This window comes from Salvelinus fontinalis, unplaced genomic scaffold (genome assembly GCF_029448725.1).
Source record: "Salvelinus fontinalis isolate EN_2023a unplaced genomic scaffold, ASM2944872v1 scaffold_0065, whole genome shotgun sequence".
Classification (NCBI taxonomy): Eukaryota; Metazoa; Chordata; class Actinopteri; order Salmoniformes; family Salmonidae; genus Salvelinus; species Salvelinus fontinalis.
In genome coordinates this window covers 68,129-89,959 of record NW_026600274.1, presented here as the reverse complement: position 1 = coordinate 89,959, position 21,831 = coordinate 68,129, and the positions used below count along the sequence as shown (strand labels likewise).

The 21,831-nt window shown below is 45.9% G+C and overlaps 1 protein-coding gene across 1 annotated transcript; it reads left to right on the top strand.

The window, feature by feature from the left end:
- The first annotated feature begins 10,890 nt into the window (after positions 1–10,890).
- LOC129842780 (endothelial zinc finger protein induced by tumor necrosis factor alpha-like) lies at positions 10,891–20,251 on the top strand. The gene is made up of 5 exons (XM_055911431.1): positions 10,891–11,224; positions 12,064–12,333; positions 17,328–17,395; positions 17,609–17,804; positions 18,870–20,251. The coding sequence occupies exons 1-5, from the start codon at positions 10,897–10,899 to the stop codon at positions 19,409–19,411; spliced, it is 1,404 nt and encodes a 467-aa protein (XP_055767406.1). The 5' UTR covers positions 10,891–10,896; the 3' UTR covers positions 19,412–20,251.
- Positions 20,252–21,831: the final 1,580 nt, after the last annotated feature.

Below are 21,831 nucleotides of genomic sequence, written 5' to 3'. Positions count from 1 at the left end.
TTATTATTATTATTACCAGATTATTAACATCCCCTCTTGACCTGGCCTATTTGAATTGGTCCTTGTGTGCAATTTGGTGCGTAATCTAGGGGAACAACATCACACTGCTACATTCACCCCCACTGTTTTACACTAGATTATAGACCCAAAACAAAACACATTACCTCAAAGGTAACAAAGCAAAGAAAGAAAAAAAATTCACACCCACAGGGCGACAGAGTAACCCAGTGTAGTCCCTTAATTCTAGACCCACAAATGGTCGATCAGCTGAAAAGCTATCCCGCGAAGGATTAGGAAAAATAAGGGGTAGCTAATCCCTTATTCAACCGTATACGAAAAATGCCATATACATTTTATGCCGATGGACTACACACAAAGTTACATGAATTGTCAAATATATTAGACAAACCCACAAATCATTCTAAGACATGCTTAGATTTCCTACATTCCTACAAAAGAAAAGGTAGGCAATATCCTACCGTCACTGAGAAAACAAGAACTGTTTCATTTCCTGTGTAGACATAGTTTGGATTAACCTATCCACTGGCTTAATAAGTCTACCCAGTCTAGTCCGAACACCCTCACCCACAAACCTAGCAGGAATGTCACAGACAGCACTAACCCTGCTCAGAGGTCTAACCTCAGGATGGGGAGTACTACAGATCCGCATCTCCGGAGCCAGCACACTTTCAGTTACCGACTCAACACTAGTAGTGTCAGACGACTGATCAGAATCCTGGTAGATTGTCACAGACCACACTGACGAAGCATCTTCAACCAAGGTAACATCATCCACACTGAATGGAGTTTCGCAATCAGAACTCTTGTAGGCTTCGGGGATATCTCTCTGGTCCACTTCTGCTGAGCACACCTCACTTAAGGGGACTTCATACGGTTGTTCCACCTCACTTCCATCAGCCGGGACTTCACCATCCTCTTGGAGTATCCTCCCAGAAGACTCAGGAAGGCCTGCTACCCAGTGGACAGTCCTGGCGTCACTCCCATCCATTTGGCTGGACATTGCAGACATCTCAGAGATCACGTCACCACTCGATAGAGATCCGTGACCCTCAGGTTCCTCCCACGAAGGTAAAGGCAGAAAGTTGACTGGCATAATCAGGTTCCTATGCACAGTTTTGATGCGTCCAGTGGTAGGGTGTTGGATACGATATGTGTTCAGTGAGCTGTTCTTTGCAACCACTATGTACACCACACTCTCCCAGCGGTCAGCCAGTTTCTTCTTGCCCCTCTCCCCCTTGTTAGCAAGTAGAACTCTATCTCCCTTCTGCACCGAGTGACCCTTAGACCGTCTGTTGTAGACCTCGGCTTGTCTCTTTTGTTGCTTACTGGCATGCTGCTGGGCCAATGTCATGGCCTCTCTCAGATCCTCACCCAGAGACTGGACATACTTATCCACATCTACTGTGTCCCCATCCAACAGCACACTTTCAAACATAACATCTACCGGCAACCTAGGGGTGCGTCCGAACATCAAGAAGAAGGGTGGAAACCCAGTAGTCTCATGAACAGTGCAGTTATAGGAGAATGTCAATGTGTTCAACATCTGAGGCCATTTAGCCTTAGACCTAGCTGGCAGAGCTCTAATCATCCCACCCAGTGTGCGATTCAGACGTTCTGCTTGACCGTTACCCATGGGATGATAAGGTGTGGTGTGGGACTTTTCAACACCAGATAACTGAAGTAATTCTGCAATAAGTAAACTCTCGAAGTTTGCACCCCTGTCAGAATGGATGCAATCAGCGAACCCATAAATGCAGAAGAAATTATTCCAGAGAACACGAGCAACAGTCTTAGCAGACTGGTTTGGACATGGATACGCACAGGCCAGCTTAGTAAAGTGATCAGTCACTACTAACACATCAATAGACTTGTTGTTTGAATCTTCGGCAGTCCAGAAATCAATACACACAAGTTCTAAAGGTGCCGTTGTCACAATGGAGACAAGTGGGGCTCTCGCTTCAGGCTCAGGTGCTTTACTCAACACACATCTCTTACAGTGGGCCACATATTCCTTGACATCCTTCTCCATAGATTCCCAGTAAAACCGCTGTCTCGTGAGCCACAATGTGCGCTGCTGACCCTGATGACCAGCATCATCATGAACTCCCTTCAACACAAGGCCTCTCAAAGACACAGGTACGACATACTGGAATATTTTCTTCTTACTCACTGGGTGTTTTGAGACACGATCCAGAATCCCTAACCGCGTGGTGAGTTTCCCCCACTGTCTTAGAGTATAAACTGTTTCTTTAGCTTCAAAGACTCGCTCTCTCCTAGATGGGCGCCGGCCTCTATCTACAAAGAACATTACTCTGCTGATGATAGGATCCAGTGACTGGTTATCATACAGCTCCTTGTGTGTAAGGACAGGTAAAGGGCTCTGACCCATGGACATCAACTTCTCAAGGTGCTGCACATGTGAAACGGACCTCACTGTGGCACCATCATCCCATCGGCGATGTGTTTGAAGGACAGCAGACACCTCCTCACAGGAAACCAACCCACTGACATCGTCTCCAGCTCTACTCAACTCACTCCCAGGAGCCATAGACGTTCCACAGCCAGCCTCGGGCTGCTCACAGGAGAGACGGAACATGTCTTGTACATCATCCAGTCGAAGACCTCTGGCTTCCTCCAGCAGGACATCATATGGAATTCTTGTCAGTCGGTGCAGAACTTTGGGGCGGACAAATGGCTCTCTGCTCAAAGCATCAGCAACGACATTCTTGGGCCCTGGTATGTACTGGATATCAAAATCAAAAGGTGCCAGCTTTGCAACCCATCTCTGCTCACATGCATCAAGTCTCGGCTTTGTAAGAATATATTTGAGTGGATTGTTGTCGGTCCACACCGTAAACTTATGCCCTCGCAGCCAATGGCTGAACTTATCATGAATGGCCCATTTCATGGCTAGAAATTCCAGCCGGTGAGCAGGATACTTGGATTGTGCATGATTAAGAGATTTACTAGCAAAAGCTATTGGCCTGGCTATGGCCTTCCCATCTTGCACTTGGGATAGTACCGCTCCCAAACCACTAGTAGATGCATCAACAGAAAGCAAAAATGGCTGAGAAAAATCTGGATGAGCCAGCAGTGCCTGGTCAACTAGTGCTGCTTTCAAAGCTTCAAAAGCGAGTTGACACTCGGCAGTCCAGTCTGCAGCAGTGAGCCTGCGAGAGGGACCAGGCCTCTTTCTGCCCTTGCCTCTCCTAGGCTTCTTCTGACCTGTAGTCAGCTGAAACAATGGCCTAGCAACCATGGAACAATTCTCAATGTAGTGTTGATAGTATACTACCATACCAAGGAAAGAACGGATTTTGCTAGGAGACGGAGTGACACCATCAGCTTCCATCATCTCACTCTCAGTCACATTCAAAATGGTTTGAATCTTAGCAGGATCAGTGGCTACGCCCTCCTGAGAAATGATGTGGCCCAAAAACTTAACAGACCTCCTCAAAAACTTGCACTTAGACGGAGACAGTTTAAGATTGTGCTCCTGCAACCGCTGGAAAACCATCTCAAGTCTCTGCAGACTCTCTTCCTCCGTCTTAGCAAAAACCATCAGATCATCCAAATAGCAAAGGAGACTTAGAAAGTTTTGGTCCCCAAAGATGGTCAGCATCATTCTCATAAACGTAGCCGGGCTGTTGCAAAGGCCCTGAGGCAAACGATTGTACTCGTGCAGACCTAAAGGAGAGGAAAAGGCAGTGTATTTCTTATCCTCTTCATGCAGTGGCACATTGTAGTACCCTGATGTCAAGTCCATTGTGCTGAAGAAGGCATTACCTCCCAGCGCCGCCAGTACATCAGCCTGATGAGGCAGGGGATGAGCATCCTTCACTGTGCGGGCGTTTAACCACCTAAAGTCAGTACATAGACGCAAGTCCCCATTCTTTTTCCATACCAGCACCAATGGTGAGGCATACTCGCTGCTGGATTTTCTGACGATTTCCTTTTCCTCCATATCATCCAGTGTTTCCCTGAGTTTTTGGTAATCAGCTGGAGAAAGCCTACGATAAGGTAATCGAAATGGGCGGTCATCAGTCAGCCGTATGCGATGGCAGAACTCTTTTGCCTCTCCACAATCCAGGCTATGTCTAGAGAACACCGTGTCATACTTCTCAATTAAACCGACAAGTTTGTCTTTCCAGAACTGTGAGACTGGACACTCCTCAACCGACAGGCCTTGAAGTCCAAGATTGCTCAGTGTACTGTTTCCATTAACTACACTGCCATCAACTGAACTCTTGGCTGTAAGACTGCCATGTGAGCTGTCACATTGTGCTTTTGCCACGTTCTGGTAAGCAGCTTTCTGCTTGACATCATCAAAATCCTCCAATGCAATACAAGGGTACACATCTGCCACTTTAGCATTTCGTCTCAGGGTAACTGGCGAAGTTGTTGGATTCACAATCTTCACAGGGAGCCATCCATCCCCCCACAGAGGCGTAACTACTCTCCCTACTAGTATGTGTCGATTCACACAACGAGACGTGCTGGGTTCGACAACAACAGTACTGCCCACAGAGAGTTTTGTCTTTGGGGGTAAGCGGCCCCACACAAGATGCTCACTCATGGGTTGGAGCGTTACTGCCCTCTTCAACTTAATGGTGCCCACTTTATCTGGGATGGAGTCTCCTCTCCATCTCTCCAGATTTGATAGGAGACGCAGGAACTGGCTGTCCTCACACTGTCCAGAGGGACCTGGCGTACCCACCACCTGCCAGTAGCTGTCATTTGATTTGAACTGTCTAATCAGAGACTTCAACACGTTAGTGCCAACAATGAGTTCATCAACCTGCCCATCTACAATCAGCACTGGGACTACATAACTGAAGCCATAAAGCTGTAGTTTCAAGTCACACATGCCCACTGGGCTAGTTTGCGTCCCACCACAACCCACCAGTATGATGTCTGAAGGAGCTAGAAAGTTCCCCTCTACCACTCCTGCCTCCCTCAACCGAGGTACAATATCTGCGCGCAGAGTAGTAGCCATGGACCCACTATCTAACATCCCCTTCAGCTCAACTTTATCCTGTACTAGCACGGTGGTGTAAAACAAACTGTCATTCTGAGAAATTCTCATTGTGTTCTGAAAAATTACTGTGTTGTTCTTGGGTACTGACTCACAAAAATAAGAATAAACAGATTGGATATCATCATCAGTGGAGGAAAAATTAGACTGCCTCACATTGCCCTCCTCAGAATGGAGACTTTCTAGTTTTCCTGAGACCTGCCAGTCTGCCCACATACAGGGCTCTTTCGCTTCCCAGTCTCACTACAGTCAAAGCTCATGTGGCCAGGAGAGAAGCACTTGAAACACAGCTGGTGCATCTGACAGTGAGCTTTGGTCCAGTGATTAGTGCTTCCACAGACAGCGCACTCACGCTCACGTTTGGGGAACTGTTTACGGGGCCCTCTGTTCACAGACTGAGTATTGCTGACAAGAGCCTTCTCTAGCATACTCAAAACCTTCTCTAATGTCCCACCCTCAGATACAGATTGGGCCTGTTCTGGTTCACGGCCACATCGAGAAAAAGATGACACATTAGGTCTGCTCTCAGGATCCACTTCCTCCTGGGGGGAGTCGAAGACAGCAGCCACCTGCTGTGAAAGTTGTGTTCTACATGCTTTACGCTCCCTTAACAGTTCATCCAAACGATCCTGTACCTCACTGGCTGTCCAGTCACGAAGGGGTTTGCATTTGAACACTTGGGCCAACTCTTTATCAGGACAGTTACGTACAAACATGACTGCCAACTCTGAGCACTGATTGGGCAAGGTTCTACCCTCACTTACAAGGTACTGTTCAGCTGCTTCTGCAGCTTTGTTAAGCCTAATCCAGAAATCTAGTGGACCCTCATTAGCATATGGTCTCATTGAATAGAAGTCAGCTAATGGCATACCTGAGTAGACAGTATCCCCAAAGTGTTGCTTGAGAACACTGAACACTGCCTTAACATCTGTGACAACAGGGTTGTTACGCATCCAGACTTTGGTCACATCCCGTGCCCTCCCCATGAGCCTAGACATCACCTCCCCAACATTCTCAGACCCAGTGTAACCCCTCTTCTCTAGGTAGACTCCCATTAGCTCCTCCCACTCCAGGACAGAGTACTTATCTGAGCCATCACCCCTGAAGAAAGGTGGAGCACTAACCTCTGACTTCACAACCAGATTCAGCTTGGACGCATCAATTAAAGTTGACCCACATTGTTGAGGCAGGGGAAACTGCTGGGATTGGTCAGGGGAATGGGCAGGAGAAAGACTTGAAGCCCCAGGCTGCAGTAAACTCGCTCTGATAGATTCTCCTATCTCTGAACCAATCTGCTTAATAAGGTCACTAAGCTGACTCGGTGTCCCATTATTACTGAGGACTGGGGACAATGGTACATCAAGAGACAGAGGTGGGATACCCTGGTCAGGTGGAGTAAACAGCCTACCCCTCCCAGTGCTTGTAAACTCAGGACTAGCAGCCACTCTACTCCCAGGAGCTGACTGTACCAATGGTGTAAATGCATGGACACCCCTCCCTCTACCCACACTAACCACACCAAAATCGCCAGCATAACTCATCTTATGGACTTGAGAGTCTTCCATGGCTCAATAGAGAACTAAACTACAATGTAATTTACTGCATACAAATACAAAAAAAATGCAATAAACAAATTCCCTCAAAACATGCAAATAAACGCCAATACAATTATCTAGTGAATATGCTACATTCACCTTCACTATTTACAGTATACATTCACTTATAGCAAACCATCAACAAGTGCGCATGCGCGGGTCGCGCATCTCCTCCACATGCACAGCTCCGGTGGTCAGCTTGAGCTAACCAGTCGGCAGGTCGCGGCACCAGTTTGTAGCGTGGTTCGTTCTGCGTTGTGTAATTCTTAATGAAGACGCTGCCACAACTGATGGTCTGCTCGTTGAAATCTTTTTATTTGCCCTGCACACGAAGAGACAACACACACGTTACCCTTGGTGCAGTCACAGCTATCCGGCACCTTGCTAGCCGAGTGTCAGGCAAAAGAGAATGATAAAGTGGTATGGGGTATACAGATAACCCGCGATGGGCCAGACCAAAATATACAAAACTTTTACAATCACTTGTATGTACAATATTGGTATGAAAAAGTGTTTGTACACCAAATAAAAACATTAGCTATGCAGCTGTAATTAAATAAAAAAATACACTGAATTATTATTATTATTACCAGATTATTAACATCCCCTCTTGACCTGGCCTATTTGAATTGGTCCTTGTGTGCAATTTGGTGCGTAATCTAGGGGAACAACATCACACTGCTACATATGGACCTCACTTTGTGCACAAGGGCATTGTCATGCTTAAACAGGAAAAGGCCTTCCCCAAACTGTTGCCACAAGGTTGGAAGCACAGAATCGTCTAGAATGTCGTTGTATGCTGTAGCGTTAAGATTGGTGGCGAACTTTACACCACTCTGCCCGACGCTTGGTATTGAGCATGGTGATCTTAGGCTTGTGTGTGGCTGCTCGGCTATGGAAACCCAATTTGTGCATCTCCCGACGAACATTTATTGTACTGATGTTGCTTCCAGAGGCGATTTGGAACTCGGTAGTGAGTGTTGCAACCGAGGACAGGCGATTTTTACACACTTCAGCACTCTGCGGTCCTGCTCTGTGAGCTTGTGTGGCCTACCACTTTGTGTGGCCTACCGCTTTGTGTGGCCTACCGCTTGTGTGGCCTACCGCTTTGTGTGGCCTACCGCTTTGTGTGGCCTACCACTTGTGTGGCCTACCGCTTTGTGTGGCCTACCACTTGTGTGGCCTACCGCTTTGTGTGGCCTACTGCTTTGTGTGGCCTACAGCTTTGTGTGGCCTACAGCTTTGTGTGGCCTACCGCTTTGTGTGGCCTACCGCTTTGTGTGGCCTACCACTTGTGTGACCTACCGCTTTGTGTGGCCTACCGCTTTGTGTGGCCTACCGCTTTGTGTGGCCTACCGCTTTGTGCGGCCTACCGCTTTGTGTGGCCTACCGCTTTGTGTGGCCTACCACTTTGCGGCTGAGCCGTCTTTGCTCCAAGAAGTTTCCACTTCACAATAACAGCACTTACAATTAGTTGAACAGGTGGCATCCTATGACGGTGCCACATTGAAAGTCACTGAGCTCATCAGTAAGGCCTTTTTACTAGTTTGTCTATGGAGATTGCATGGCTGTGTGCTCGATTTGAAACACCTAGCAGCAAAGGATGTGACTTAAATAGCCGAATCCACTCATTTGAAAGGGTGTCCACATACTTTTGTATATATAGTGTATAGAAGGGTTGTCTTTAATTTTTTAAAACTGCATTGTTGGTTAGGGGCTCGTAAGTAAGCATTTCACTGTAAAGTCTACACCTGTTGTATTCAGCGCATGTGACTAATACAATTTTATAGTCACGAAAATGATGCGTGCAAGTGGATGGGGCAGAAGGCCATGAGTTATGATTCTGAACGTCATATAGCAAGCAACAGTGATAAGAAGCTGCCATAGTTTCACCTTGTTCTCGATACCATGTCTTGTTGTGACTGTCTCATCTACGCTAATATGGCTAAAATTCACTAGCTAGCTAACCAACAACTGTAACGATATATTTGAGCTATTTGAATAAGTGCTCATTGTGCAAATGTATTGGTTTTCAATAAACATTTGGAGAATAAAAATATAGTTTACATATTGTCAACAATATAAGCCAACCACGCCTGTTTTTCCACCACGTTGCGCCCTCACTGCTAGTTGCTAAACAACCGACCCATCTACTGACCACGAACATTCCGTTGAATGACAGTCAGGTTTGGAAAACCCGACTGAAGAGATTCTGCAATTATGTTAAATTCCTTCACATTTTATCATATTTGTCAAAGTTCTGGTGGTGCCAATCATAAACCCAGTGCGTTGTAGCCAACGCGTGCAATACCACCACTCACTGACGTCTATGCACAATCAATGTCATGATTTAATAAATAACCCTTAAAAACCTGCTCCTTTCCCTAGATTTACGAATAAATTATGTTTTAATTAATGTCACTAGGGTCTATTGCAGTTGCCCCTCTCCCTCATTTTTACTGCCTTTCTCCTCCCAATACGTAGCGGTAGAGCGCCAGAAGCTGCTCACTGACCGAAGAAGAATATCCCGGAAGTAGGTGGATGCAGGCGCAAGTTAGCTACTTCACTTCAAAATACTGGTAACATATGTCCATATGCCATTTCTGATACGGTTGTGATTGGCATAGACATTCGCCCGTCTGTCAAAAAACATGATGTAACTCTAACGAGGTAGACGCGAGGAGGCACAAAACTACTTTGGTAACTTAGCTTGTTTAGCTAACAAGTTAGCTGTCAAATAGTTTCACGACAACTGATCCGACACCGTTCTGAGGTGACAGTTGGTTTCAGTGGACATTTCTCCAAACCCCAAAGTTTACTGAAGAACTGTTGGGTCGATTCACAATGGATGAGGTGAGAAAGCGCACATCTAGTAACAAACGTTCGCTAGGTAGCTAACTAGCGCCATGGTTTGTTGTCATACCAAATGTTAGTGGCTAGTTATCGTAGAATAAAAGGCAAGCGGTCAGTTGATTCCTGTGTTATTGCTCCATCTAATGATCGTTATATTCCATTACAGTAAGTAATGGTAGTAAATGCAATCTTTCGCGTTCTGTCAAATTCATAATGTAGGCCGCAGATTTATCCCTGACTAAAGACCACGTGACCTGGCCAGGAACACTCTGGGCCTTGTGGAGCGTTTCCTGATCAGATCGTATTGGCCTGTTCCAAGTGGCACCCGATTCTCTTATATAGTGTACTGCCTTTGATCAGGGTCCATAGGACTGAAGCATTGTACTATGTAGCCATTTGGGAAGGAGACATTGTCAGGGTAAAACTCATGGTCTTAGTAGTATAATAATACATTGTAGTTGGCATCAGACATCCCTCTGTTCCGTCATTGTATCTGTGGCAGATAGCCTAGCGGTTACAAGCATTGGGACAGTCACTAGTTAGAATTTGATTTATAACATTTTTATTTAACTAGGCAAGTCAGTTAAGAACAAATTGTTATTTACAATGACGGCCTACACCGGCCAAACCCAGAAGACGCTGGGACAATTGTGCGCCGCCCTATGGTACTCCCAAACACAGCAGGTTGTGATACAGCCTGGATTCGAACCAGGGTGTCTGTAGTGAAGCCTCCAGCACTGAGACACAGTGCCTTAGACCGCTGCGCCACTCGGGAGCCTTCCGGAATCCCCCTAGCCGACTAGGTGAAAAATCTGTTGATGTGCCCTCGAGCAAGGCACTTAACCCTAATTGCTCCTGTAAATCGCTCTGGATTAGAGTGTCAGTTAAATGACTAAAATGTCATGTCAACATTTATTGTAGGACGGTGATGGCAGATCCAGCCTGTCTAACTCCTGTCCTACTCGACCTAAACCCACACAGTCACCAGTTCCTGTCAGGAACCACAGGAACCAGAGAACACTGCAGGGTCCCAAGCTGCTAAAAGTTGACTGGGATTCTCTTTTTAGTAAGTTGGAATGTTTTGAATTTGAATGTTTGGGACAGAATAGTCATTTAACAGAAAATGACTTATCATTGGATGATTTACGTTCATCTGTGTTTTTCAAACCTGGTCCTGGGGACCCAAAGGGGTGCACGTTTGAGTGTTTGCCCTACCACTCAAACACTTTCAACTCACCACCAACCCTTGATTTGAATCAGGTGTTTAAAAAAATAAATACAACATGTGCACCCATTTGGGTCCCTGGGACCAGGATTGGGAAAACACTGGTCTAACCCAGATGTGTTGAATTCATGTATTTCCACCAATCAAACTAATGTCACCTGGGAGCCATGAGACGACACCATCTCACACACACAGGAGAGAAGCCTTACTCCTGCTCTGTGTGTGGGAAGAGTTTCACCCAATCAGGACATCTGAAAGAGCACCAACAGTCTCACTCCGGAGAGAAGCACCACTGTCTGATCTGTCTGAAACAGTATATCAGAGCAGAAGATCTGAAGATTCACCACAGAGTTCATACGGGAGAAAGGCCCTACCGCTGTGCAGAGTGTGGCAAGAGCTACATCAGGTCAAAGAATCTCCGGGCTCACAAGCTGACTCACCAGAGGACAGGAAGTGGTGGTAAAAGTGACGGGGAGATGGCAGCTACTATCCAGGGTGAGTTGGAAGATCATTTATTAATAATAAACAATGCATAAAGGATTGGGAGTGTCCCGAACAGAGTGAGCCTAGACCTGGACTAAGAAGAGCTTTTAATGGAGAATCTCTATTGATAATGCTTGTTAGTCCTGCACTAGGCCCATTGAGAATGCTTGTTAGTCCTGCACTAGGCCCGTTGAGAATGCTTGTTAGTCCTGCACTAGGCCCATTGAGAATGCTTGTTAGTCCAGCGCTAGGCACATTGAGAATGCTTGTTAGTCCTGCACTAGGCCCATTGAGAATGCTTGTTAGTCCGGGACTAGGCCCATTGAGAATGCTTGTTAGTCCGGGACTAGGCACATTGACAATGCTTGTTAGTCCAGCACTAGGCCCATTGAGAATGCTTGTTAGTCCAGCACTAGGCACATTGAGAATGCTTGTTAGTCCAGCACTAGGCCCATTGAGAATGCTTGTTAGTCCGGGACTAGGCACATTGAGAATGCTTGTTAGTTCAGGACTAGGCCCATTGAGAATGCTTGTTAGTTCAGGACTAGGCCCATTGAGAATGCTTGTTAGTCCAGGACTAGGCCCATTGAGAATGCTTGTTAGTCCAGGACTAGGCCCATTTGAGAATGCTTGTTAGTTCAGGACTAGGCACATTGAGAATGCTTGTTAGTTCAGGACTAGGCGCATTCTGTGTCTGGAAAACTGTCCCCAAGAGGTTTTCCTGACCACATGACCTGATGATGATGATGATGATGATGATTAGTTCTACATTGGGATTAAAGATGCCTGTACATCAATAGCTGTGTCATAAATTAACAAACATGTGCTTTGTCTTTCTCTCTGCCTGCCAGTGAAAGTGAAGGAGGAGGAAGAAGAGGAGGAGGTTGGTGGTTTTATCAATGCTGAAGGAGAGGAGGAGGAAGAGGTTGGTGGTTTTATCAATGCTGAAGGAGAGGAGGAAGAGGAGTCGGTTGGTGGTTTTATCAATGCTGAAGGAGAGGAGGAGGAAGAGGAGGAGGTTGGTGGTTTCATCAATGCTGAAGGAGAGGAGGAAGAGGAGTCGGTTGGTGCTTTCATCAATGCTGAAGGAGAGGAAGTTGGCTGGAGTTTCCCTGATCTCAGTAAGTAGAGGCAGAATGGTGACACAATCAGTTGTATCGGATGTGTGTTCCAATTGACACTATTCATTTTATAGTGCACTTCTTTTGACCAGTGCCCTGTGGGGAATAGGGTGCCATTTTGGACACAACCTAGACCCCTTGTTGGCTTATTTACCAAACCCAATTAATTAACTCACAAATTATCTCCACAGGAGAGTCCGTAATACCAACCTATCTCCACAGGAGCGTCCGTAATACCAACCTATCTCCACAGGAGAGTCCGTAATACCAACCTATCTCCACAGGAGAGTCCGTAACACCAACCTATCTCCACAGGAGAGTCCGTAACACCAACCTATCTCCACAGGAGAGTCCGTAACACCAACCTATCTCCACAGGAGAGAGTCCGTAACACCAACCTATCTCCACAGGAGAGAGTCCGTAACACCAACCTATCTCCACAGGAGAGTCCGTAATACCAACCTATCTCCACAGGAGAGAGTCCGTAACACCAACCTATCTCCACAGGAGAGTCCGTAACACCAACCTATCTCCACAGGAGAGAGTCCGTAACACCAACCTATCTCCACAGGAGAGAGTCCGTAACACCAACCTATCTCCACAGGAGAGAGTCCGTAACACCAACCTATCTCCACAGGAGAGTCCGTAATACCAACCTATCTCCACAGGAGAGAGTCCGTAATACCAACCTATCTCCACAGGAGAGTCCGTAATACCAACCTATCTCCACAGGAGAGTCCGTAATACCAACCTATCTCCACAGGAGAGTCCGTAACACCAACCTATCTCCACAGGAGAGTCCGTAATACCAACCTATCTCCACAGGAGAGTCCGTAACACCAACCTATCTCCACAGGAGAGTCCGTAATACCAACCTATCTCCACAGGAGAGTCCGTAATACCAACCTATCTCCACAGGAGAGTCCGTAATACCAACCTATCTCCACAGGAGAGTCCGTAATACCAACCTATCTCCACAGGAGAGTCCGTAACACCAACCTATCTCCACAGGAGAGTCCGTAACACCAACCTATCTCCACAGGAGAGTCCGTAACACCAACCTATCTCCACAGGAGAGTCCGTAATACCAACCTATCTCCACAGGAGAGTCCGTAATACCAACCTATCTCCACAGGAGAGAGTCCGTAACACCAACCTATCTCCACAGGAGAGAGTCCGTAACACCAACCTATCTCCACAGGAGAGTCCGTAATACCAACCTATCTCCACAGGAGAGAGTCCTGTGCATGGCTCTGGTAGTCTCATTATAACCAAAAATACCAACCAGTGAAAGTTGACATTGTGTTTCTAAATGCTATCACCAAGAGGTAGAATATGTAGTGAAAACAATAGGGGTCCTAAAACGGAACTTTGAGGAACACCGAAACTTACAATTCAGAAGACAAACCATCCACAGAGACAAACTGATATCTTTCACGACAGATAAGATCTAAACCAGGCAAGAACTCGTCTGTGTAGATCAATTAGGGTTTCCAATCTCTCCAAAAGAATGTGGTGATCAATGGTGTCAAAAGCAGCACCAAGGTCTAGGAGCACAAGGACAGATGCAGAGCCATGGTCTGATGCCATTAAAAGGTAATTTACCACCTTCACGAATGCAGTCTCAGTGCTATGATGGTGTCTAAAACCAGACTGAAGCGTTTCATATACATTGTGTTCAGGAAGCAGTTCAACAATTTTGAGAGGAATGGGAGATTCGATATAGGCCAATATTTGTATTTATTTTCTGGGTCAAGATTTGGCTTTTTCAGGAGAGTCTTTATTACTGCCACTTTTAGTGAGTTTGGTACACATCTGGAGGATAGGGAGCTGTTTATTATGTTCAACATAGGAGGGACAAGTACAGGAAGTAGCTCTTTCAGTAGTTTAGTTGGAATAGGGTCTAGTAGGCAGCTGGAAGGTTTAGAGACCATTACTTTTTTTTCATGAATATTTGCGAGAGATACAGGATTAAAAAACTCTAGTGTCTCCCTTGATCCTAGGTCCTGGCAGTTCTGTTCAGACTCAGGACACCTGCGTTTTGGAGAAATATGCAGATTCAAAGAGGAGTCTGTAATTGCTTTCTGATGATCATGATCTTTTTGTCAAAGAGGTGCCTGAAATGATCACTGCTGAAGTGAAGGCCATCCTGTCTTGGTGAATGCTGCTTTTTAGTTAGTTTTGCAACAGTATCGAACATACACTTTGGATTGTCTTTATTCTCCTCAATCAGGTTGGAAAAGTAGACTGATCGAGCAGCTAATCGAGGGCTCTTTGATATTGCACGGTACTGTCTTTCCAAGCTAGTCAGAAGACTTCCAGTTTGGTGGAGCGCCATTTCCTTTCCAATTTTCTGGAAGCTTGTTTCAGGTCTCAGGTATTTTCTGGAAGCTTGTCTCAGGTATTTTCTGGAAGCTTGTTTCAGGTCTTGGGTATTTTCTGGAAGCTTGTTTCAGGTCTCAGGTATTTTCTGGAAGCTTGTTTCAGGTCTTGGGTATTTTCTGGAAGCTTGTTTCAGGTCTCGGGTATTTTCTGGAAGCTTGTTTCAGGTCTCAGGTATTTTCTGGAAGCTTGTTTCAGGTCTCAGGTATTTTCTGGAAGCTTGTTTCAGGTCTCAGGTATTTTCTGGAAGCTTGTTTCAGGTCTCAGGTATTTTCTGGAAGCTTGTTTCAGGTCTCAAGTATTTTCTGGAAGCTTGTTTCAGGTCTCGGGTATTTTCTGTATACCAGGGAGTTAATTTCTTGTGACAAATATTTTTTTTTTAGAGGTGTGACTGCCATCCAGGGTATTACGCAAAGTTAAATGTAGATACCCTGTTAGGGGGTTAATTGATTTTTGTACTCCGATGTCCTTGGGTAGGTGGAGGGAGTCTGGAAAGGCATCTAGGAATCTTTGGGTTGTCCTGAGAATTTATAGCACAGCTTTTGATAATCCTTGGTTGCGGTTTGAGCAGATTATTTGTTGTGATTACAAACATAATAAAATGGTGGTCCGATAGTCCAGGATTATGATCCACAATATTTATTCCACGGGATGAAACTAGATCCAGAGTATGACTGTGTCAATGCGTAGGTCCAGAGACATGATGTCGTTGATGGCTCCGAAAGCCTTTTGGAATGAGAATGTGGATTTCTCCATGTGAATATTGAAGTTGCCAAAAATGTGAATATTATCTGCCATGACTACAAGGTGCGATAGGAATTCAGGGAACTCAGTGAGGAACGCTGTATACGGCCCAGGAGGCCTGTAAACAGTAGCTATAAAAAGTGCTTGGGTAGGCTGCATAGATTTCATGACTAAAAGCTCAAAAGATGAAACTGCTTTAAAAAAAAAAGATATATATCAATTGAAATTAGCTGTCAAATGTTAGCAACACCTCCGCCTTTGCGGGATGCGCGGGGATGTGGTCACTAGTGTAACCTGGAGGAGAGGCCTCCATTTAACTCAGTAAATTCATCAGGCTTAAGCCATGTTTCATCAGTCAGGCCAATCACATCAAGATTATGATGAGTGATTAGTTCACTGACTATAACTGCCTTGGAAGTGAGGGATCTAACATTTAAGTAGTCCTATTTTGAGTTGTGAGGTATTATCACAGTCTCTTTTAATAATTACAGGGATGGAGGTCTTTATTCCAGTGAGATTACTAAGGCGAACACCGCCATGTTTAGATTTTCCCAACCTAGATCGAGGCACAGACACGGTCTCAATGGGGTTAGCTGAGCTGACTACACTGACTGTGCTTGTGGCAGACTCCATTAAGCTGGCAGGCTGGCTGACAGCCTGCTGCCTGGCCTGCACCCTGCTGCCTGGCCTGCACCCTATCTCATTGTGGAGCTAGGGGAGTTAGAGCCCTGTCTATGTTCGTAGATAAGATGTGAGCACTCCTCCAGCTAGGATGGAGTCCGTCACTCCTCAGCAGGCCAGGCTTGGTCCTGTTTGTGGGTGAGTCCCAGAAAGAGGGCCAATTATCTACAAATTGTATCTTTTAGGAGGGGCAGAAAACAGTTTTCAACCAGCGATTGAGTTGTGAGACTCTGCTGTAGAGCTCATCACTCCTAACTGGGAGGGGGCCAGAGACAATTACTTGATGCCGACCTCTTTCTAGCTGATTTACCCTCTGAGGCTAAATTGCGCTTGGTGACCTCTGACTGTTTCATCCTAACATCGTTGGTGCCGACGTGGATAACAATATCTCTATACTCTCTACACTCACCAGTTTTAGCTTTAGCCAGCACCATCTTCAGATTAGCCTTAACGTCGGTAGCCCTGCCCGCTGGTAAACAGTGTATGATCGCTGGGTGATTCGTTTTAAGTCTAATACTGCGGGTAATGGAGTTGCCAATGACAAGGGTTTTCAATCTGTCAGAGCTAATGGTGGGGAGGCTTCGGCCTCTCAGACCCCGTAACGGGAGGAGGAGAGACCAGAGAAGACTCAGCCTCTGACTCCGACTCGTTGCTTAATGGGAGGAACCGGTTGAATGAGCGTCACCGGTTGAGCATGCCAACAGCATTTCCTTCCAGAAGCCATGAGAAATTGTCCGGCTGCGGGGACTGTGCGAGGGATTTATACTACTATCTGTACTTATTGTTGGCACAGACGCTGTTTCATCCTTTCCTACACTGAAATGACCCTTGCCTAACGATTCTGTCTGAAGCTGGGCTTGCAGCACGGCTATCCTCGCCATAAGGCGATAGTTCTCCTGTATATTATGAGTACAGCGACTGCAATTAGAAGACATCATGTTAATGTTACTACTTAGCTTCGGCTGGTGAAGGTCCTGTAGAACCAAGTCCAGATAAAGCGTCCGGGTTAAAAAGTTGAATGGGAAAAAAATAGAGCGAGGACGAAACTAAGAAGTTGGCAAAATTTGTTGAATGCAAAGTTTTAATGAAATGGTTAATGAAAGTAAAATTAAATGAAAAGTTTAGCAGGTAGCCAAGAAGCAACAAAATTGTTATTTATAGCCCATAATACCAACCTATCTCTACAGATGAGAGTCCTGTCCATGGCTCTTCTGGTAGTGAAGGAGGAAGTCTCCCTACATCACACATCAACAAGGTGGGAGAAAAAATGACCAACATTTTATGAGATTAAATTATTTCTTTTTTAAATGCTACACAGGGAACCTTCTAAGCTGATGTCATAGTTCTCAGGTCTTGAACCTTCTAAGCTGATGTCATAGTTCTCAGGTCTTGACAGGATTGAACAGAAGTCTTGTATTGTGTTTATAAATAGAGTTCTAACACGGTTATTGATATGTTTTCATTGTAGGATCCCGGTGACCAATCCCGCACCAAAGCTACAGAGTCCCAGGGTCCTGATCCAAGACATGAGGACATCACTCAAACACCTGGGATCAACGTTCATATTGTAGATGAGGAGAAGGAGGAAGTGAAAGAGGAGGATGAAGTTGGTGGTTTCATCAATTCTGAAGGAGAAGAATTTGACTGGGATTCTGTTCAACATAGTAAGTGGAGGCAGAATGCTGACTGTTCTTTAGTTGACTGGGGTTCTGTTCAACATAGTAAGTGGAGGCAGAACACTGACTGTTCTTTAGTTGACTGGGGTTCTGTTCAACATAGTAAGTGGAGGCAGAACGCTGACTGGGGTTCTGTTCAACATAGTAAGTGGAGGCAGAATGCTGACTGGGGTTCTGTTCAACATAGTAAGTGGAGGCAGAACACTGACTGTTCTTTAGTTGACTGGGGTTCTGTTCAACATAGTAAGTGGAGGCAGAACACTGACTGTTCTTTAGTTGACTGGGGTTCTGTTCAACATAGTAAGTGGAGGCAGAATGCTGACTGTTCTTTAGTTGACTGGGGTTCTGTTCAACATAGTAAGTGGAGGCAGAACGCTGACTGGGGTTCTGTTCAACATAGTAAGTGGAGGCAGAACGCTGACTGGGGTTCTGTTCAACATAGTAAGTGGAGGCAGAACACTGACTGTTCTTTAGTTGACTGGGGTTCTGTTCAACATAGTAAGTGGAGGCAGAACGCTGACTGGGGTTCTGTTCAACATAGTAAGTGGAGGCAGAACGCTGACTGGGGTTCTGTTCAACATAGTAAGTGGAGGCAGAACACTGACTGTTCTTTAGTTGACTGGGGTTCTGTTCAACATAGTAAGTGGAGGCAGAACGCTGACTGTTCTTTAGTTGACTGGGGTTCTGTTCAACATAGTAAGTGGAGGCAGAATGTTGACTGGGGTTCTGTTCAACATAGTAAGTGGAGGCAGAACGCTGACGGTTCTTTAGTTGACTGGGGTTCTGTTCAACATAGTAAGTGGAGGCAGAACGCTGACTGTTTTTTAGTTGACTGGGGTTCTGTTCAACATAGTAAGTGGAGGCAGAACGCTGACTGTTTTTTAGTTGACTGGGGTTCTGTTCACCCAATCTCCTATAAAGTGCACTACTTGTTGACCAGGGTCCTGAACGAAGTGGATGCACTATGATAGAGAATAAGGTACCATTTGGGATACGGACTGTGAATGAAAGTCGACTTGCCTCGATACCTAACCCACTCTGTTATTCACACAGGCGAGAGCCCTGACTGTGGCTTAGACAGCAAAGCGATTCCCGCTACATCAGAACATCCTGAACACCAGGAGAGTCACAAAACTAAGACGTCCCACCGCTGCTCAGTGTGTGGCAGAGAGTGCTACAAGCTCTCGGTACTACAGATCCACATGAGAATCCATACGGGAGAGAAGCCGTACCCCTGCCCCGACTGTGGCAAGAAGTTCGCTCACCTGGGAGCCATGAGAAGACACCTACTCACACACACGGGAGAGAAGCCTTACTCCTGCCCTGTGTGTGGGAAGAGTTTCACCCAATCAGGACATCTGAGGGAGCACCAGCAGTCTCACTCCGGAGAGAAGCCTCACCTGTGTCTGGTCTGTGGGAGAGGGTTCTCTAGAGCGTCAGACCTCAGGATACACCACAGAGTTCACACAGGGGAGAGACCGTACAGCTGTGACTACTGTGGGAAGAGATACGGCCGCTGTCAGAAGCTACGGGCTCACCAACGGACACACCACAGTGACAGGACACACGCTGATACTGGAGAAGAGACGAAGTGAATAACCAGGAGGATTTGAACTTAAGACATGATAAGCTTAGTATTCCTATAGGTGATGTTAGCCGGCTGGACAAAAACAATGATACACGTTGGTCATCATCAGACAGGAGAACAATAGACTCCATTGGAATAGACATAGTTCTAAATTTCACCTAAATGATTCACAGAATTCTGATGCAGGACACAGGCTGCTGGGGAGGGGACAGACGCTGGGTGAAGTTCCCCTGCCTGAATCCTAACCTTAACCATTAGTGGGGGAGATGCAAAACTGACCAGCGTCTAGGGGCAACTTCACCCTACTCCGTTGGGGGAAAGAATGGGGAAGCTTTATCAGTAAGTGTTGACAGTAGAACTATGGGTGTTCGTTAGTAGGGTGGACAAACACAACTATTAAACTTATGATGAAGAACGATAGGCTCGGTTAGAACAATTACAATGGACGTGGTTCTAAATTCCACTTGAAGAAAGCACCCAGTTCTGATCGAGAGATGACATAATCAGCGCTGTCCAGTTTGTTATAGAACTTGAACCAGAGAAAGTGAACCCAAAATGGCTGCTAGACGGTGTTCTAAATTGGAATCGCGGAATGCTTGTTCTCCGTCCACCCCATCCTGTGTGAGGAACCCAGTTAAAATAATTGTTGAATTTTTTTTTTAACGTAATAATTCTGTTCTTTATTGGATAACATCCAAATAATGTTCAGTCGCAGGACATTTGATCACAGAGAGCTATGGCTCTGTCCAGGATTTCATTCAGTTCGATACGCCGCTATAAGATAGTAAACAAAGGTGTGTCATGGTGATTGAATAAAGAGGTTACAAAAACCTGCCTCTTAACTTTTTATCTATTAAAAAAATACGTTTCTGTTTCTCTTTTCACACTAATGAGCCAAGCTGATGGATATCAAGAATAAGGTTTTATTTGCTATGCTTGAAGACGGCCTTGGTAAACGTGGGCTTTATAAGGCGTGCAGAAAATGTAACACGCAATATTGAAGTGTTTACTATGATTACGGCAGGGGAACTGTCAGTATACTCAGTTGAACTGTTGGTGATAATAGTCGCCCTCCAGTGGGTGGAGGACGTACAACCTGTTAGAATTATAGTTTGCTCAGATTCTCTGTCTTGAATAGTTTATCATCTGGTCAATCTGATAGGAGTGACCTACTATTGGATGTGTTAATGTTATTATGGAAAATTGAGAGAATGGGTGTATACTATATGCTGCTCAATACTATATGCTGCAACTCCCCAACGGGCTTGGGAGAGGCGAAGGTCGCCAAGCTGCGCTTCTTAACACCCGCTCGCCAGGAAGCCAGCTGCACCAATGTGTCAGAAGAAACATCATTCAACTGATGACCGAAGTCAGCCTGCAGGCGCCCAGCCTGCCACAAGGAGTCTCTAGAGCGCGATGAGCCAATTAAAGCCCCCCCAGCCAAACCCTCCCCTAACCTGGACGATACTGGGCCAATTGTGCACCGCCCTATGGGACTCCAGTCACGGCCGGTTGTGACACAGCCTGGGATCGAACCCCAGGCTGTAGTGATGCCGCAACACTGCGATGCAGTGCCTTAGACCGCTGCACCACTTGGGAGGCCAGTAGTGATATTCTGCTGGGTCCCAGTACATTTGGGTGTGGAAGGGAATGTAATTGTAGACCAGTTAGCCAAAAGAGCTTTGAAACTAAATATAATTGATATTAATGTTCCACTGGGTAGAGGTGAGGCCAGATGTAAGATCAGGGCCATTTTGATAGATGTGTGGCAGAAGAGATGGGACTCTGAGCCCAAGGGACAGCATTTATATTCCCTCTAAAGAAAGGTCAGTGGACCAAGGTTCAAAGGTCAGATTAGGAAGGAAGAGGTGGTGATTGCGCTTAGGATATTGTACATTGAACTCGTCATTACATCTGGTTGGCAGCATGTGAATGGTGTGTCTGGAGTGTACGGTCGATGAAACGGTGGAGCATGTGTCGTTATATTGTCTTAAGTATGTTTAACAGAGGGAAAATGGAAGTGTAGGGTCATTGAGGTGGGACGGGGATGGGGGAGGGTCTATTAGAAGTTAGTAGGGCTATTTTGTTTTTCAAAAGCACTGAGGTAGGAGGATTTAGACCGTGATTGTCCCTTCAGCAGCATAGTAGGTGGCGGCATGCACCTTTAACGTTGGTTTGAGGACCGAGTGGGGCAGCGATCTAAGGCACTGCATCTCAGTGCAAGAGGCATCACTACAGTCCCTGGTTCGAATCCAGGCTGTATCACATCCGGCCGTGATTGGGAATCCCATAGGGCAGCGCACAATTGGCCCAGTGTCGTCTGTGGTAGGCCGTCATTGTAAATAAGAATTTCTTCTTAACTGACTTGCCTAGTTAAATAAAGTTAAAATAAAAATATATAATTGAACAAGATTCCTGCAGGTTGTG

Coding starts and splice junctions, on each gene's coding strand:
- LOC129842780 (XM_055911431.1), top strand. CDS start 10,897: ATGAGACGACACCATCTCACACACACAGGAGAGAAGCCTTACTCCTGC. Junction 12,334..17,327: donor CTGGAGTTTCCCTGATCTCA/GTAAGTAGAGGC, acceptor CTATCTCTACAG/ATGAGAGTCCTGTCCATGGC. Junction 17,805..18,869: donor CTGGGATTCTGTTCAACATA/GTAAGTGGAGGC, acceptor TTATTCACACAG/GCGAGAGCCCTGACTGTGGC.